This window comes from Corylus avellana, chromosome 4 (genome assembly GCF_965113065.1).
Source record: "Corylus avellana chromosome 4, dhCorAvel1.hap1.2, whole genome shotgun sequence".
Taxonomy (NCBI): Eukaryota; Viridiplantae; Streptophyta; class Magnoliopsida; order Fagales; family Betulaceae; genus Corylus; species Corylus avellana.
The window spans coordinates 3,235,432-3,250,617 of NC_142493.1; the positions used below are offsets into that span (position 1 = coordinate 3,235,432).

General features: G+C 36.4%; 1 protein-coding gene and 1 pseudogene across 1 annotated transcript; one reads left to right on the forward strand and one right to left on the reverse strand.

Moving 5' to 3' along the window:
- Positions 1-7,068: 7,068 nt before the first annotated feature.
- LOC132179874 (uncharacterized) lies at positions 7,069-12,784 on the forward strand (annotated as a pseudogene).
- Positions 12,785-13,703: 919 nt separating this feature from the next.
- Positions 13,704-14,514, reverse strand: LOC132179535 (uncharacterized). Its single transcript, XM_059592269.2, has one exon. It carries the CDS (start codon positions 14,480-14,482, stop codon positions 13,802-13,804), a length of 681 nt encoding a protein of 226 aa, XP_059448252.2. The 5' UTR covers positions 14,483-14,514; the 3' UTR covers positions 13,704-13,801.
- Between the last annotated feature and the right edge of the window lie 672 nt (positions 14,515-15,186).

Sequence of the window (15,186 nt, forward strand, 5' to 3'; positions counted from 1 at the left end):
AAGGGGTATGATCAGAAGGCATATGTTGCAATGGAGAAAAAGGTGTGAATTTATGTGAAGGGTTTTCTGGATAATGAACGAGCGCGTGTGGTGCGCGTTGGCATGACAATTCATTCGGTTGCCCACGCATGGTATTCAAAGTCGTGAGTGAACAGTAGGTTTGAAAAATGAGCTTCATCGAATTATGACAGGAGACCAGATCCTACTTCCACGGGATCTTCTGACAAAATTTTCCATCGCGGCCCGAGGTCGCCTAACGTTTTGTTGTTTACTGTTCATTTCAGCTGAAGTAAAATTTTTTTTTTTTTTTAAAGCCATTTGTCTGCTGCTACCAGAAACTTCCAAAAAAAAAATCTCTTCAGTTTATGACGCTCAGTCTCTTCTCAGTACTTCATCTCTCCCAAATTCTTCGTATTCTCAACTATCTTCCTTACTCTCCTAAATATGGCAGCATCATTGTCATCCGTTAACAACATCGATTTGAATGCTGCTCCTGCAGCACAACCCATTGTTATTCCTAATGTGCAACCGGATGTGCTTGCTGTTCCCCCTGAAGTGCCTGCTATTCATCCCGTCGTACCTATTGCACACCCTAATGAACCTGCTACATATCCTGACGTATGGCAGCCAACTTTTGCCTTTGACAATCGTCCTATCACTATTCACGATTCTGTCATGCTCCACGATTCTACTGCTGTAGCGGTGGCCAAAGGTTTCGTAATTCCATGGGATCAGACATTGTTAGCTGATAGATCGGATATTGAGGCTATTAACGATTCATTGGCGTTCAGTATCCAAGATGCTGCTTCAGTTTCTGACTTGGCACGACGTTTGCATGCCAGAGCTGATGAGCTGAAAGTCTTAAGAAAACAAATTGGGGTCATACAGCGACTACTCAAATACTACAAACGAAGACACGTGGATTTGAAGCAGGAGAATACTCAGCTGAAAAAGATTGTGTTGTCTTATGCGGAAGACATGGGATCAAAGATGCTAGAAATGGAGAAAAATACCGAACGTCTCCAGCGACAGTACGATAAACTCTGGGTCGATTTTCAGGGGTGTAGCAAGTCTTCCCGCACAGGCTCTAGTCGGGTACCTCATTATAAATAAATATTCTCATTGATAATTCAATTATATAAATATATGTGATTCTGCTCACACTAGGTTTTCTCTCTGTGCAGAAATAATATTCCTAGAGCAGCTCTGTGGAATCATTTGCTCATCATTACCACATGTCTCTTTATGCAGCAATTTTTTTTTTTTTTTTTTTTTTTTTACCAAGGACTTTGGTGTGTAATATTATAAGAAGCTTGTTTTCCAACAATTTCTTTTCGTAATCATCCAGTACTCAATCAATATTCATTATGTAATCATTCTGTCATTGTAATAACTTCCTTTAAACAAACAATTTATTTAACAAGTTAATCACTTCAATACAACATCTAAGTATGCACCATCATATGTTATCAACCTCTAAAATCCATGAATATCATTGAACATATATCTTATAAAGGAAAATTAGATCATATCACTATATTATATTGTCTTTCGACTCTTACCTTTATACTTCAAAATACCTCAAGAATAATAATCCATCATCTTTTCCTCATGAAAGAAAATTATATCAAAAGCTTTGGTATGTAACTAAAATTCTCATAACACAAGACTTGCTAATGCCTCAAAATTTAAATATTATCCACAACCTAAGAGTACCAATTCGTCCTCAAAACCTTAAGCGTCACTTCAACATAGTTTACCTTAATTACAGAAAACCTAACACCTCAAATTATAAGAATCACCTCAAAGATTTCAAGAATTGTTCCTTAAAGTCATTACAATCATTTGAAAATATCAAAATCCTTAAACCACAAATGTAAATATCAAAATATCTTATATATTCTAGGGTATACTTTATTTCATTTGTCCCTGTAATACTTAGGCAATCACTTCATGTCACTACGTAAAGCCCTATTCATCAATCCATATATTACAACATTAATCATAGTGTCATTATTGTCATCAACTAAACCTTAGCCATTACCAAAAACTCATATAAACTCTTATACCATTAATTCAGTTCAAGAATGTTTTCACAACCGACATCCATAAGACCATTCGTTACCAAGTCACTTACATAATTTATCTCACAACCTAAATCCATAAAACCATCATACGATTTTTTTTTTTTTTTTAAGTCATGATCAATAATCTATTTCAAATCCTCGACACACCATAAAATATACTCTTATTGATCGATACTCAAGAAAATTGCCGCAAATCCAAATGGGCAGATACTATAGATCACAACCTATTTATAAAAGAAAATCCATCTTCGTCATTGATCACAATAATAAAATCCTCCAGATTAATCACACTAAGATGATTTTTAACCAAAAAAATTAACCATTAGAAAATGCTCATGCATCATATATTAGAGACCACAAAAAAATACACACTCTACTTGGCCGGAATGTGGCTTCCCATTAACCCCAATTTTTTTTTTTTTTTTTTTTTTTTTTTTCAATAAAAAAATCTGCCAGAACCTTATAACCTTTGCTCTGATACCAAAATTGTAACATCCTCAGCCCGTTAAGGCTGAGTTTGCCACTGTTCTCCTTTTACAACAAAAGTTCTTGCAAAGATCTATAAGGTCTATCAGAGTACTTGATTTCAAAGGATACGATAAATGTATAAAACATTATTCAAAAGAGTTTATTACAAGCGAAATTAGAAAACATTAAACTTTAGTTGCGGAATATCATATTATTACAATAATTGATATGAAAAGACTTTGAAAGTTAATAATTATTCCCGCCCCCATTCCGGCCTTCTATTCCAGCGTCCTTTCTACCTGAAAACAAGAAATAAAACTGAATGAGCCCAAAAGGGGCCCAGCAAGTAAAATCCACAACCATAAATAGTTTTGCTCTTTGTTCTCAGTTTTTGAAAATTGTTTTCATAATTAAATATACATCCAGCCATAATAATACATGTATGTACGGTTGCATCTTCCGTAGCATATACGTATTATTACATCTAATATTAGATCATCGTCATAAATCATCTTTATAAATCATCATCATAATGCATCGCTATAAATCATCATTGTAAATCATCATAGTATATCATCATTGAAAATCATCATAGTATATCATCGTTGAAAAGCATCATTTTCTCATATTAGGGCCCATGTACACTATTACCCCTGTGTACGAGGGTTGCGGGTCCTTGTGACCATGGCACTGAACTGTGGCCTCAGCCATGCCCGACCGTTAATTAACTCTTTTCTTGGTGCACTCAACGGTCTGTTGATGGAATACCACCTTCTGGCATAGCCTCCTTCAGTGGTTTCGCCTCCATCCGAGTATCGGTACCGAACTCATCTCATCTTATCTTGGGGCCAAAAATACTCTCCTCCATACATGTGCCCTCATTTCATAAACATTTAACTCATTTCTTGTACTTTTATTTGTACTTCTTTTGATGCATCTTAGGGCAACATGTAGGAGGGTTTATCATCATTCTTCTTTCTTATAATCATCATCATTTTTCAACTTTCTTTTCTAAAAAATAGAAACTTTTCCAAATATAAACTTGTGTACATAGAAAGCATTTAAAGAAATAGAAACTTTCTAAATAATTCTTTTAGAAATCCTTCATGCATGCAACATATCTCCATGACAGGTAAATAAAATAATCATTTACAGTTTGATACAAGAATGAATAAATAGCATGACATGAAGTAATTTTAGAAGGGGTAGTGAATTTACTTACTTCTAGACTGAAGCTAAAAGTGGTCTGAAGGATCTAGTTGCTCCAATCTGACTAACACTACTAGTATATCTTTCAAACTAATTTCTCAAGTCCGTTCTCTCTCGTATTCTTTCTTTCTTGCAACGCTTTGTCTCGCCCTTTCTCTCTCTGTTTTCGTGTAAACACTTTCAGAAAGAAGAAAGACCGAGTAGAAAACGGAAGAATGAAGAATATGTGGAAGAGAAGGGAGAGGAGTAGTGAAATTTGTGAAGGGTGAGGACTCTATTTATAGGAAACCATCTCCATCTACCAATCTTCATCTACAAACCTTCATCCACTAATCTCCATCTATAATTCTCCATCTACTAGTACTTATCTAGAAATCTCCACCTACTAGTACCCATCTATAAATCTCCATCTACTAGTATCCATCTATAAATCTCCATCTACTAGTGCTTATCTATAAATCTCCACCTACTAGTATCCATCTATAAATCTCCATCTACTAGTACTAATCTATAAATCTTCACCTACTAGTATCCATCTATAAATCTCCATCTACTAGTATCCATCTATAAATCTCCATCTACTAGTACTTATCTATAAATCTTCACCTACTAGTATCCATCTATAAATCTTCACCTACTACTACCCATATATAAGTCTCCATTCTACTAGTATCCATCTATAAATCTACCCTCCTTCTACCAATACTATTATATCTACATTAATCCATCTACAATTTTTCTTACCATTTACTATCCTATTATTTCACCAATATCCATTATCTAATTACCACTCTCTATAATATCATAAATTTTCCCAGAATTAAAATCATAGGCTAAAATGGATATCAAAATAACATCATCATCAAAATAATATGTTTAAATAACTTTGAAAATTCCGGGGCGCTACACTTTTCATTAAAAATAATTTTATGATGCAATATATTTCTTAGTTTAGATACCATTCAATTTTTAAAAAAAATTTCAGACAATTATATATATTTAAAGTTGGAATTATCCTTTCTACTAGCTCATTATATGCACTTTGTAGAAACAAATTGTGCCAATAATAATAATTTTTTTATAATCTGTCTCTTTAATTATCTCATGTACGAAATATTTTATAGTTTATATAAAGCATATTTTTATATAAGTATTTGAATGTTTAGTTATAAATCAATTGTTAAAAAGTATATATTTTTTTTAGAATTATTCATGGGCCCCCTTATGTAAACGTTATAGTTTCATCCATATTCCAAGGAAGCCCTCCACATGCATGCTGTAGAAGAGCAAGAAAAAGAAAGAAATGATGAACAAGCTCTATAACTGTTATACAGCTCGATGATGTTGCACTAAAAATCAGTTTCTAGATCAGCATTTAAAAAAAAAAAAAAACTTAAATGGTAACCAAAAGCTGATTTCACTGCTACGTCTTTTCAATTGTATGACAATCATATCGTACAAAAATCTACTAAATAGAATTACTCATAATATATGAAAAATGACATTAATTGAAGGCAAATATAAGAGAATGAATATTGATACTTCATTTCTATTCTATTTCTCTATTTTGTTGTTAGCTGTGGGGCTTAAAGGTGTTGGGATGGTTTGGAGCAAATTAATTAGAGAGAATCCAATGCAATAGGAGGCAATTATAATAAAATAAATAGCTTAATTTCCTTTGACTTTGGGCATTACTTGTTGGCTAGTGCTAGAAGGTTGTTTATCCATAGCTTTGAATTCGAACTTGGAAAAACGTAAACCCACCTTTGGACAATTGAAACAATATTGTTGGGAGCCAAGTCAATTTGTTTGGGAGTTTTTTAGGCATATATGCTCAAGTTGCTCTCTGGACGCTTAAAGTCTCTTCAATATATATTCCCTATACGCCCGGGGCTTTATATATTAAGATTATTGGGCTAATGCTGAAGGAATTCCCTATTAAAGACTTAGGCTCTCTAAGTTTCTTTCTTGGCATACAGGTTACTCGAAGTTCTACAGGGATTCATCTCTGTCAAGCAAAATATGTTACTGACATCCTCCATAGAACCAAGATGATTGAAGCAAAGCCTGCAAAGTCTCCATGCCCATCTGGTTCTCAGTTGTCCAAATTAAATGGAGAGTCCCTGCTTGATCCTTTTGAGTATAAAAGTGTAGTAGGAGCTCTCCAGTACTGCACTCTAACTCGACCTGATATAGCCTTCTCTGTGAATCAACTTTGTCAACATATGCACCATCCAACTGTTACTCACTGGTCAGCAATTAAAAGAGTTCTCAGATACCTCAAGAACACCCTCCACCATGGCTTGTTTTACTCCAGCTCAAATCTTCAACTGAATGCCTTTTGTGATTTAGATTGGGTTGGTTGTCCAGATGATAGGAGATCCACTTTTGGCTTTGCAATCTTCCTTGGTAATTGCTTAATCTTCTGGAGTTCAAAGAAACAACCTGTGGTCTCAAGATCAAGCACAGAGGCTGAGAATCGATCCCTTGCTATTACTACTAAATACTAATGAGCTATTTTGGTTACGAATGTTATTTCAAGAAATTCAAATTTCTCTTTCAAAGGCTCCAGTTGTCTGGTGTGATAATGTCAGTGCACTATCCTTGGCTGCCAATCCTGTTTATCATGCTAGAACAAAGCATATCGAAGTTGATTATCACTACATCAGAGAAAAAGTCCTCAACCGAGACATCATAGTATCCTTCATCTCCACAGCAGACCAAATTGCAGATGTGTTCACCAAGGGATTGTCTTCAGCTCGGTTTCTATTTCTAAAATCCAAGCTACAAGTGATTTCATCCCCTTTTTGCTTGAGGGGGCATGTTAAGCATACTGCTGATGAAGTCCCTGAAGAAGTTCCTGAAGCCCCTGGTAGTGCGATCGGGCGCACTTACTACAAGGCAAATGTTTTTGGTAGTGCGATGGATCGCACTGCATCCTGAAGCCCCTGGTAGTGCGATTGATCGCACTCCCTAGTGTGATCGATCGCACACGTGATTGTCTGAAGACTTCTATTCCTACTGCATCTCTCCCTTCTTTTCTTGTGGTTACATTAAACCTTTCTTCTTCTCTTGTTATTGCTTTTATATTAGAATTAAGTCTTATTCTTATATTAGGATTATGTTATTAGTTTTCTAGTTCACATCAACTTATGTTATCAAAGTTGGTGATGGATTATGATTGTATTGTCTTTTCTATTTAAGTTCAATAAGAAAGCAGCACAAAGATCATTCCGCAAAATCACGTTCTCTAAGAACTCTTTTATATAAATCATATAGCACCACTGCATGTCTGGTACAACCACAACCATGGCTCACCACATGATGTTTTCCCTCTCTTTTCTACTAACCCTAGCAGCCATTGAAGGCATTAATGCAGTTGACTACGTAGTCACCAACACCGTTGGGACCACTCCCGGTGGAGTTCGCTTTAACAACGTTATTAGATCTGACTACAGTAGGCAAACCTTGATTTCCGCCACGGATTTCATATGGAGGACCTTTCAGCAAAACAATGCCGCCGACAGAAAGAATGTGCAGAAAGTGAGCTTGTTTATCGATGACAGGGATGGAGTTGCATTTACTAGCAACAACGAGATCCACGTCAGCGCGAGATACATCAACAGCTATTCGGGTGTGAAAAATCTAAAACGACTCCAAACGACACTTATTCAAATGTCTAGGTGATTCACAAATATTAAACGGAATAAGATCTGACCTAACAATCAATAATCAACCAAATACAGATATGTAATGAAAATCAAGAACACAGATATTTGGTTACGAAGAGGAAACCATTTAGAGAACTCTCTAAATGTAAAACCTCTCCGGGGCAGCCAAACCCAGGAAATCAATCCACTATAAGAAGAATAAGGAATACAAGAAGAATTACAAAACCTTTGCAATTTACTCTTCCTTGTACACGACAAGCGACCCACTTGACTTCTACCGCAGTAGCCCTTTCCAGAACATCTGGCACAATTCTTCTATAAGATTTCCTTTCACCGGAACTCCGATTGGCTTCACGTATTTAATCCCTTCTCAAATAATCTAGAACAATATCTCTCTCTAAGCTCTCTGATATTGCTCTCCAAAAATACGTACTTGTAAATGTAGCAAAATCGTGTTTAAATAGAAAATAACCCTAATAAGTCACCCAGGTCCGGACCCTGCAGATCTGAGGTCCGGACATGCCTCATAAAATGCACTTTCGGGAACTGGGGTCCGGACCCGGGGAATTGAGGTCCGGACCCTGCTTGAAAAATCAAGTTTCTGGAAATGGGGTCCGGACCCGGCTTCTGGAGGTCTGGACCCGGACTGTCCAGTCTTCATCAACAACTCCGATCGATGGGCGTTTCTGGTCCGATTGAGCTGAAATTTTGCAGGGACGTTCATAACACATGAATCTACATTATGAACGGTGGAGATTGGATTCTGAGCATTCTATATCAGTGTTTGAGCCGTGAACAGTAGCATCTGCATTTTGGAACTGAATTAAGCCAACACAAGAACTAACAAACTCCCCCTTTGGCAATTCAGTGACAAAACCAAAATGTCGAGCCAATCCCATCATCTCCCCATATTTACTCCCCCTTTTTGTCACAGAATGACAAAAGGTCTTCATGTTTCCTGAAATACTTCACAAAATACATCAAGGCATATGTGGAACAAGAAAACATAAATAAAACTCATGAAAAAAAATGATGCGTGATTATAAAGAAACATCAGCAAAACTCCCCCTCAATGTATGACTCAATGAACAACAGGAAACTGGAAATGCAAAGCATGTTTCTCCCCTTTTAAAAGTTAAATGAACACACATGATAACACATCAATGACTCATGTATTGCACAATGAATATCCAAAAGCTTTCCTTTTTTTTTTTTTCTTTTTTTTTTTTCTTTTTTTTTTTTTTTTAAAAAAAAAAAAAACAAAACACCAAAGAAAACTTGTATAGATAAGCAATAGATCATGTATGCTCGTATGAATATCTGAACAATTCGGAGTGATCAACAAGCTACACTTACACCGTAAATGTACCATATGCATGACACAACCTTGGTCTGTGAATGCAGTCAAGTAGGCAATAATCAGAAATCTCATGTGATGGTGTAGTGTGTGAGTACTCCCATTAACTAAGATTTCATCAATGAAAGGTAAATCTAGGCAGACATTTTGTAAAGGAAGACCAGCAGTCTGATTCAAACCACAGTAAAACCTTATAATGTTAGGACCTAGATTCCCTCATCCGATACACTCCCCCTGAGACTGATCATTTTCTTTTACCATGTCCTTTAGTAATCATCTATTTCCGCAATGATTTGATCACTGATTCTTTCTTTAGGGACAGACAGAAGCAAAATGAAATCATCTGAGCTTATTTTATGCCCTTTTTTTTTTTTTTTTTTTTTTGGAAAATGGTGGAATTTTTTTGGAGCTAGGTTCAACTAACGAGTTGGTCAAGTGGCAAGATTCTACACTGCCTATCTTCCAAACAAAATGTTTTCTCCAAATTTCCAAACATATAACAAAAATCTAAACCTAATGGGGGCAAAAAGTGCACAATTTCGAACATGAGAAAAACTGACTCTTACTCCTTTAACAGTCTTCAGAAAAACAAGGTATATCAGAAACATATGGAGCAATAGATGTAAATTGCAGAAATATTGACCCCACTCATATGTAAAATATTCATTTGAGCACAAGACATGAGAAACTGAGTATCTAACAATTAAAACAATCTAAAAGAATAAAAAATAATCAAATAAAATAAAAACAAAGCAAACAAAAATTAAGAAAAAAATGCCCTAGAACAGCTATAGACAAATATCAATATGCTCAATTTCTAGGCATGGTCTATGTGCCCACCTAATCTAGGTGAGTCCATTACCACTCCCCCTCAATGGGTGAATGGTATTAATCTTCTTGACCCAAACTTTCTTCACATCAGGGACAACTGTGTGACTCTTATCCAAGACATCTAACCGTGTTACTACGTCTCTCATCATGTTGAATAATTTCTCATAACTATTTCTAGAATGGAAATATTCTCTTTTAGGCTCATGACTGTTAAACTGAAAACACTTAGGACGAATATGTCCAATCTTACCACAGTTATGACACGTAGGAATAAACCTTTGAGAAGGTTGGTTCCTTAACATGTGCATACTTCTCGACTTAGAACTAGACATATAGGAATCAGTTAGAGTTCCCTTACCTTTTCCATCTTTGGAAATTTGAGGAGAAATTACCTTCTTTTCAGCCAAGCTATCTTCTTTGTTCACTGGTTTCACAAAAATCATCTTTGAAGAAGAAGCAACATTAGTAGATAAAATAGCAGATTTATCAAAACCCAATCCAGTTCTATCAAACGAATGTTTCTGATTATGTAGCATTTGATTTAGCTTTTCACTAGAGAATTTTGTTAAATGATTCTTTGATTCATTCAATTCATTCTCTAAGGATTTCACTTTGGCAATTAGCATTTGATTTTCAGACATCAAAGTATTATGAGTAGCAAGAGAATCAGTTAAGGTGACAGAAAGTTGATCATTTTCAAGATTAACCTCATTGAGTTTCTTCAATTGCTGCTTATTCAGCTTTTTCAGTTTAGTGTATTCCACAAAGAGATTATTATAAGCATTTTGCAAATCATCTTCTTCTTCCGAATCATTATCGGACACACCTTGTTTGTCTTGAGAATTACACTCACTATTCTCATGCTCACTCTCATAACTAACTCCAAATGCTAAGTAATTAACTCCTTGTTCAGCATCGTCCTTGTCTGACTCATCACTTTGAGTCACATTAAATGCCTTGCCATTTGACTTTCTCAAGTTAGCACAGTCAACACGAATGTGTCCATGTCCTCCACATTCGTGACACTTGATACCTTTAGGTGACTTTCCTTTCTCAACATTCTCATTTCTAGATTTCTCAGAAAATTGTGAATTGCTATTTCTAAGATTTCCTTTCTTGGCTCTAAAGAATTTCCTAAACTTCTTAGCAAACATAGCAATTTCTTCCTCATTTCCAGAATCCTCATCAGATGAACCACAAGAGTCAACCTTAACATTTTTTGCCTTAAGAGCAATATTTTTGGTGTTCTTGTGTTTAGGAAGAATTAGCTCAAAGGTCTGAAGGGAACCTACAAGTTCTTCTACTCTCATAGTATCTAAGTCCTTGCTTTGTTGTATAGCAGCAATTTGGGGAATAAACCTCTCAGGCAAAGATCTTAAGATTTTTTTCACCACTTTAGCATCATCCATTTTCTTTCCCAAATTAATGGTAGAGTTTCTAATGACACTAAGCTTTGAATAGAATTCATCAAAAGTTTCATCTTCCTGCATTCTAATCTCCTCAAACTGAGAAACCAACATTTGAATTTTTGAAGTTCTAACAACCTTAGTTCCTTCATGTGTGATTTCTAAAGTTTCCCAGGCTTCCTTAGCTATTTCACATCTAGAAATTCTAGAAAATTCCTCATTTGAAACAGAGATGTAAATAGCATTTATAGCTTTGTCATTCGCAGTAGCATTATTCTTTTCCTCTGTTGTCCATTCAGCTATTGCTTTTTCTGGACGTGTCCATCCAGATTCGACAATATGCCAAACATTAATGGATTTAAAATATGCTCTCATACGAATTTTCCAAAGCATATAATTTGTTCCGTCAAAGACGGGAAGAGAATTAGGAGCAACAGTATGAGACATTTGATATGGAGTCTCGGATCACACTCAGGAAATAAATCCTTCACAGAGCGAACCCGCTCTGATACCAATTGAAAAATCTAAAACGACTCCAAACGACACTTATTCAAATGTCTAGGTGATTCACAAATATTAAACGGAATAAGATCTGACCTAACAATCAATAATCAACCAAATACAGATATGTAATGAAAATCAAGAACACAGATATTTGGTTACGAAGAGGAAACCATTTAGAGAACTCTCTAAATGTAAAACCTCTCCGGGGCAGCCAAACCCAGGAAATCAATCCACTATAAGAAGAATAAGGAATACAAGAAGAATTACAAAACCTTTGCAATTTACTCTTCCTTGTACACGACAAGCGACCCACTTGACTTCTACCGCAGTAGCCCTTTCCAGAACATCTGGCACAATTCTTCTATAAGATTTCCTTTCACCGGAACTCCGATTGGCTTCACGTATTTAATCCCTTCTCAAATAATCTAGAACAATATCTCTCTCTAAGCTCTCTGATATTGCTCTCCAAAAATACGTACTTGTAAATGTAGCAAAATCGTGTTTAAATAGAAAATAACCCTAATAAGTCACCCAGGTCCGGACCCTGCAGATCTGAGGTCCGGACATGCCTCATAAAATGCACTTTCGGGAACTGGGGTCCGGACCCGGGGAATTGAGGTCCGGACCCTGCTTGAAAAATCAAGTTTCTGGAAATGGGGTCCGGACCCGGCTTCTGGAGGTCTGGACCCGGACTGTCCAGTCTTCATCAACAACTCCGATCGATGGGCGTTTCTGGTCCGATTGAGCTGAAATTTTGCAGGGACGTTCATAACACATGAATCTACATTATGAACGGTGGAGATTGGATTCTGAGCATTCTATATCAGTGTTTGAGCCGTGAACAGTAGCATCTGCATTTTGGAACTGAATTAAGCCAACACAAGAACTAACAGGGTGATGTGAAAAGAGAAATCACCGGCGTGCTTTACCATGAAATGACACATGTTTGGCAGTGGAATGGTAATGGGTTGGCTCCTGGAGGATTGATCGAAGGAATTACTGATTTTGTGAGGTTGAAGGCAGGATATGCGCCAAGCCACTGGGTGCAGCCTGGACGGGGTGATCGATGGGACCAAGGATACGATGTTACAGCTCGGTTCCTAGACTATTGCAATGATCTTAGAAATGGGTTCGTGGCGGAGTTGAACAAGAAAAATGAGAAGTGATTATAATGCTAACTTTTTTGTTGAATTGCTTGGAAAGTCTGTTGATCAACTCTGGAGCAACTATAAAGCCAAGTATGGAAATTAAAAAGGGCTGATTAAGAGTTTATTAATATGATTATATTTGATGTATCCTGTATCATCATATTTGATGAAATAAATAAAATATCAAAATAAATGTTTTTAGACGATTGCTTATATATATATCGTTCCTTTCCCATTCAGAGTTGGAGATTGTGCACATTTTACTGACATGAGACTATGAGAGCGTGTGAAATCCACTAAAATCCTTATAGTACTCCTATATAAACTTCTTCGATTCACAAAAAAATATAAAGTGGAAGCCCTCACTAGCTAAAAGATTTCGATTAATAAAATGATGCAACAAAACTAATTTCCATCATACCAGTCTTGATAAAAATGTCACATATATCTAGTGACTCTAACGTTGGATGGAAGCAAGCTTTGTGGTGTTACAAAGTTGATTCAAATGCTATAAAGTCATTGTTCATAAAATTTTACTAATTACAACGTTTATAGGGTCAAAACGGACAGTAAAAAAAGACCGAAAAGCTTGACCGAATAACTTGTTTTAAGTTTAGGTTCGAACAAGATTTAGATCGACTTGGCAGAATAGCTCGTCCTAAGTCAAATCAAACGCACAGATTTGTGGGCTAGCCATTCCAAACAATAAAATTGCATAAATGTCTCCTGGGTCCATCCAGAGCAGAGGTTGTTCGTATGGTAAAGGTCAACATCTCAATCGTGGAGGCTTTATTTTGGTGGACTGACACATGTTCACCACTTAGACCACTCAAAATCATATTATATTATTATTAAAATCTTGAAGACAAAGAATGAAAGGCACAGCGAGTAGCACTGTAGCAGCCATGGCATAAAACAAATTTTCGCACTAAACCCATATTGATGTCTGATATCTTTGGGTTAGAAACTTATATTGATGTCTAATTTATATTTAAACAATGAAATAACTCATGACAATCATCTAAAAACATTTATTCATATAATTTATTTATTTATTTCACCAATTATGATGATGCAGGATACATTATTTATCGTATTAATATAGTTCTAACCATCCCCTCTAATTTCCATACTTGGCTTTGTAGTCCCTCCAGAGCTGATCAACAGATTTTCCAAGTAGTTGAACAAAAAAATGAGCATTATAACCAGTCCTCATTTTCTTGTTCAACTCAGCCACGAACCCATTTCTAAGACTATTGCAATAGTCTAGAAACCGAGCTGTAACATCGTATCCCTGGTCCCATTTATCACCTTTCCCAGGCTGCACCCAGTGGCTTGGCGCGTATCCTGCCTTCAACCTCACAAAATCAGCAATTCCTTCGATCAATCCTCCAGGAGCCAACCCATTCCCATTCCACTGCCAAACATGTGTCATTTCATGGTAAAGCACGCCGGTGATTTCTCTTTTCACATCACCCGAATAGCTGTTGATGTATCTCGCACTGACATGGATCTCGTTGTTGCTAGCATATGCAACTCCATCCATGTCGTCGATAAACAAGCTCACTTTCTGCACATTCTTTCTGTTGACGGCATTGTTTTGCTGAAAGGTCCTCCTTATGAAATCCGTGGCAGAAACCAAGGTTTGCCTGCTGTAGCCAGATCCGATCTTCTTGTTAAAGCGAACCCCACCGGGAGTGTTCTCGGCGGTGTTGGTGACCACGTAGTCAACTGCATGAATGCCTTCAATGGCTGCCAGGGTTACTAGGAAAGAGAGGAAAAACATCATGCGGTGAGCCATGGTTGTCTTTCTGGTTTTCTTTTTGGTTGCTTTTGCACAAGAAATGCAGTGGTGCTCTATGATTTTTATAGGGAGTAAAGTCCTCGCACTACTTAATTTAATTACATATTATTACGTGCGTTTAGGGTTTTAGCCATAATGGAAGGGAGAGACTTCTTCCTCTTTTTTTGGTTTTGTGCATGGCATTGACTTTGACCAATTTATTCAAAAAAAAAAAAAAAAAAAAAAATCATTGATCATGATCTGGACAAGGGCCATTTGCCAGTAATTTTGAATGTTTGCTTTCTATAGGAACTTTTTTTAAAATTTATTTTTTATTATTATTATTTTTTTACAAAAAAAAGGGAAAGATTTAGACTAATAACTTTTATTTTATGAGGCGTGGTCCTAATCGGTTGAGTTAGAGACATGTATCGACATTACCTTTCCTTTATATATGAACTATGTTGTGAGGTGCGGCTGAGTTATGTTGTGAGGTGGGGCTGCCAAACATTATTTTGGAGGGTGATTCTCTTCTAGTAATCCAAGTACTTCGAAATATGAGCAAAGATTGGAGCTCATACGGACAGATTGTTGAGGATATACATAGTGTCTTATTCACAAGGAGGAGTTGGGTGGTGAGTCACGTGAAGAGAGAAGCTAACATGGTTGCTCATTTATTGGCGAAACAATCTCTTCTTAATGCACAAGATATGATATGATTG

Excerpts from the sequence above, each read along its gene's own strand:
- LOC132179535 (XM_059592269.2), bottom strand. The coding sequence starts at position 14,482 with ATGGCTCACCGCATGATGTTTTTCCTCTCTTTCCTAGTAACCCTGGCA.